Genomic DNA, 4787 nt, shown 5'->3' with positions numbered 1-4787 from the left:
TCTCCTTTGCTGCTCCTCATGAGCTCTCCTCTGCTGCTCCTCCAGTGCAGCTCTCCTTTGCTGCTCCTCTTGAGCTGCTCTCTCCTCCTCTTGCTGTTTCGCCCTCCTCCTCTCCTCATTCTCTTTCATATGCTCTTCCTCCTCTCTCAGTTTCACCCTCTTCTCCTCCTCAATCTTTATTCTCCTCTTCTCCTCCATTTCTTTCACTCTCCTTTCTTCTTCTCTTTGCTTTGCTCTCATCTCTTCTTCTTTTTGAGCAGCTCTCTCTTCCTCTGCCTGTTTTGCTTTTCTTTCTTCCTCTGCTCTTCGCTCTGCTTCTCTCTGTTTTTCACGCCTCTCCTTGATCCTAACAGCTATGTCCTCCCGCTCTCTTGCTCTCCTCTCCTCTTCTCTCCGAGCGGCTCTCCTCTCTTCTTCAGCCAGAGAAGCTCTACTCTCCTCTATAATGTGTTTTATTTTCATGTCTTCTGCTCTTTTCTCCACTTCTGTCCCAGAAGCTCTGCTCTGCTTCGCTGTGGTTTCTTCATGCTGAGTTGCAAGCATTTCTTGTCTCAGTTTTTCTGTCCTCGCTTCCCCAATCTTTGCAGTTTGTTTGCGTTCCTCTATGTTGTACACCTGCCCCAAGGTGGATGGTGGATGAGAGTTTTTATCCAAATATGGTATTCTTTCATCTTTAGGAGATAATTCTTCAGGTTTTTCATGTGAACTATCCAGTGGCTTTAGGTGTTGTGATACAGAAGTGTTTCTTGACCTGTTGACTGTAGAAGATGAGGTTGTTGCGTGCATGGGAGGATTGTTTGGCTGATGTTGATCTACTGGACAAACTCTTTGGGTATCAGTTCCAGCTACCTGTACACCTGTACCTGTAACTGTATGTTGTGTATGTTTTGCCCCAGTGTCCAGTACATCTTCACTGGCTTTGGCATCTAAAAGCATTTTCTCTTGTCTTTCTTTGTCTCCCAATTTGAACATCCCAGTCCTTTGATGTTCTTTTTCTGTAATGGGAAATACTAAGGGTTTGGGCTCTTTGTTCACTTTGGAGCTGACCTCTGTCTTATTTGGCAAACTTTTCTCTTTCACAGAGAGGTCTTGTGGGTCAGCAGTGAACACTGGACGCCTGCTATGACGAGTCTGTATTAGTGGAAAGAATCCTTCCTTTTTGTTGGGTGGGAACTCCTCAACGGTGTTTGCCCGGTCTTCTGAAACAATTACTTTTAACCTTGCATAATCTGCAATTGCTGATATCTCAGGTATTGTGGATGCCCTTTCTTTTGGCTTTGGTTTAACTTCAGGTTTTTCTTTAACTGTATTTTCCCTTGTTGGATGTGAATTTATTGAGGTCTGTCTTTCCCTTGCTGTGAAACTGGACTGGTTCTCTGTGTGCTGTTTTCTGTTATGAATAGCTTGACCTGCCTCTGTCTTCACATTTTTATTAGTCTGTCTCTCTGTGGGACGATCACTCTGTTTTGAAGCCAGATTATCTTTTGTTTCCCTGCTTTCCCTTTTCATGTTCTCATCTTGAACGCTTCCTGAACTTGTTTCCATTGTTTTCATTTTACTTTGATCCAATGTAAACACTTTTCCTTCATTGCACAATTCCTTGCTGATAACTGCCTTGTTTGGTTGTAATACTGGAAGTTCCCCTCCTTTTAAAACAGCATCTGACGTATCTCCAATATTTGCACTATTTTGTGGGTCAATATTTGTTTCTTCAACCCCTTGCACTTGAAAGTAATCTCCCACCATTTGTTGTATCTTTGATTCATCCACTGATTTCCCACTTTTATTTACTTTTTCAGGCTTTCCATCTTCAGTGTTCACTTTTTCTTCACGACTATGTGTTGCAACTAGTTTGTGTTCATTATCGGCAATGGCACCAGAAGGGACAGTTGTAACAGGATGTCTTCCCGCCATTTTCAGGTTGTTCTTCTCAGCTTCTGCTGGCACAACTCTGATGGCAATGCTGCCTATATGGACATTGTCATCCAATTGATTATTTTCTCCAATGAGTGTCAATTTATGCGGATGTTTTGGAGAATCATGCCTGTTTTGATTCTCAATGAATTGGTTAGGACTAGTTTTGTTGACTTGTTTTGGCAATGGAGAGTCATGTCTCTTTTCCTCCGGTAGGGGTGCATTCTGACCATCGATGTTCTTGCTTTTGGAAGGATTTATGGCTGTTGTCGTATCTTCTTTCACTGGTAGGTGGGGATCGTGTTTTATCAGATTTTCAGCATCAGCTCTGTTGGAACTACTCGTGTGGTCAATTCCAGTGTTCACCATTTTAGCCATGAAGCTCTCATTGATATGTGCTGTTTGCCTTTTTGGTGCGCTTTTCTCTTCGGTGTTACTCTTAACGTCATCTTTCTTTATGCCCTTTGTTGAGTTCTCTTTTGGTGTTTTATTTGTATAGTCTTTGGTTTCTCTTGCCATCGTGTCCTGTTTGTAGAGAAGGGGTTGAGTTTCAGCCGACACTTTATTTTTAGCAGGTACAGTGACAGTGGAGTGCACACCCTTTTCAGCCTGGGGTTCCTGGAGTTGTGTTTCTCTCTGGGGTCTTGCATTTGTAGAGAGACTCGGCTGTTGGAGATTAGTTCTTTTCACAGTGACAGTCTCTGACACATTGTTCTGTCCTATATCTAGGGTTGAAGTTTCTTGCATGTTTTCAGGATGATTATTCATACCAACTTTAGTTTGATCTTTCTTCACTGTAGGAGTGTCCTGTACAACTTTGTCCTTTACCTTTACTCCTTTTACTTCCTTTGAAGATTTATTTGCTTCACTTAATTCTAGATCTGAGCTGAGATTACATGTATCTAGCTCTGAATTACTGCACTCTTTCACTTTTGCATTAATTTGTTCTTGAGTGTCGTTATTCTTCTGACCATCGTTCACAGATGGGTTTCTTTCTCGTACAATAACCATTATTCCTGTAATCTGCAAGCTGTCGTCAGCCACTGTTGTATCGTTCTGAGCAAAGACGAGATTTAGTGAAGATGCTGAGTCCTCACGAACAGCTTCATGTTTAATCTCAGCCCTTTCTGTCGTCATAGGTTTGGAGATTTCAGCTTCGACCTGAGCTGTAACTTGCGATGGATCCGCTTTTTTCTTGTTGAGATGGTCAGAGTTTGCGGCAGGATTGTCTTGAAGTCCCTCTTTCTGTTTTCCGGATTTTTCTCCATGTTCTGATTCCGGTTTTTCTTGCTTGTTCTTGGGTGTCTGCTCTTTATGTTGCATTGGTGACTTAATTCCAGACTGATTCTCATTCTTTAGATTTTCTAGCAAACCCTCATCTGTGCTCATGGTATAACTTTCTGTCTGTTTTGCTTCTCTGGGTAGTTTCGGCACATTGGTACTGCTCTTCGTGGGTTCTTTGGGAACTTGTTTCTGTGAATGGTCTACTAACTGACTGGTGGATGCTGTAGACTTAACTGGTATTGAAGCAGTGCTGGGAGGTGAAACAGACTTGATTGGTTCTGTTTGTATTCCTGAAGGCTTCATCTGGTGCTTCGGTGTATTATTACTAGACATTGTGCTTTCATGTTTTTTATGCACTTCTTGTGATGGTGGCTTCTGTCGTATGTTAATGGTCTGACTACCTGCTAGTTGCTTGGTAGACATTTTGGATGTAAACCCATCTCGTATAGCAAAACCCTTTTCTTTAATGGCTGAAATCTCCTTTTCAGCATGAGCCTTTATCTTGGAAGTCAAAATCTCTTGCTTGGTCTGAGCTCTCTCTTTATGGGACAGTGCTCTGGGAGGGTTAAAATGTGGATCTTTACCTGAACCTGCACTGTGCTCAGTTGACTTGGGTTTTCTTTCAAGTGGAGGTGGTTTAGCCAAATCAGGATCTCTTTGTTGTGAAACATCAGTGTGTTTCAGACGGTCACATTTTTCTGACTTTTCAACACAGTCATCCCTTACTTTATCAGTAGCAGTGTCAGTATTTGCTCTACCTGTACTGGTGGGTAAATAATCAGCACCAGATAATTTGAATTCTTTGGATGACTCACTGTAAACATAATGACCTTCTGCCACCTCACTGGATTTAATACTGCCTATTTCCTCATTATTTTCCGTGTTAGCTGTTGCAAATCTACTTGTAGGACTATGTTTGTCTTTTGATTTCTCATTACTATCTCTTGTCTCAACTTTATCGAGACATAAACCAGGTGTTTCATTGGCATCATTTGTAGAATAATTTCCTATAGTTGAAAGTATGTTTCTGTTTGTTGAAGTTGTATCAGTAAAACCATATTTCTCTCTAAGATAATTATACTCAGAAGTCCCTTTAATAGTTTGATCTGTACTTTGTTGATGCATTTGTGTTGCCTGGTCCTGATTTTTGTACTCTTCATTTTTACTGATATTTACCTTTAAAGGAACATCTTTCTTAATCCCATCTTCTTTTGTGAGATTTGTATTTCTGACTTTTTGCTCTCCTCTCATTTTCTCCTTTATTTTAGCCAATTCAGCTTTAGTTTTAGCTAACTCTGTCTTAACTTGCTCAACTCTATCTGGCTCACTTTTGACCTGTTGTGTCAGTGTTAGTTTTGCTGTTGGTTTAGCTGACCATTCCTGCATGTTGTCTGTTTTTGTCAGCTCTGCTTTGGCAAGCTCCACTTTGGTTTTGTTCAACTTTGCTTGCTCTGCCTTTCTTTCTTCAACTTCTTCCTCTTTGGCTTTACTCATCTGTGTTGTAGGGGGCTCTGCAATTACTTGAACTGCTTGAATTAAATCACCCTCAACAATCTTAGTCTTCTCTTGTTCTGCTTTAGCTTGTTGCT

General features: G+C 41.2%; 1 protein-coding gene across 1 annotated transcript in view; it reads right to left on the bottom strand.

Moving 5' to 3' along the window:
- The window catches only part of LOC118329859, a 16585-nt gene that overhangs the window by 3483 nt on the left and 8315 nt on the right, over positions 1-4787 (bottom strand). The window contains exon 3 of the mRNA XM_035664186.1: positions 16-4787. Coding sequence (XP_035520079.1) covers positions 16-4787 — 4772 coding nt within the window. The remainder of the gene's footprint in view (positions 1-15) is intronic.

The sequence above is a fragment of the Morone saxatilis genome, unplaced genomic scaffold (assembly GCF_004916995.1).
Source record: "Morone saxatilis isolate NCDOM2014 unplaced genomic scaffold, NCSU_SB_2.0 Contig19, whole genome shotgun sequence".
In the NCBI taxonomy this organism is placed as follows: domain Eukaryota; kingdom Metazoa; phylum Chordata; class Actinopteri; family Moronidae; genus Morone; species Morone saxatilis.
This window is presented reverse-complemented; position numbering and strand designations above follow the sequence as displayed.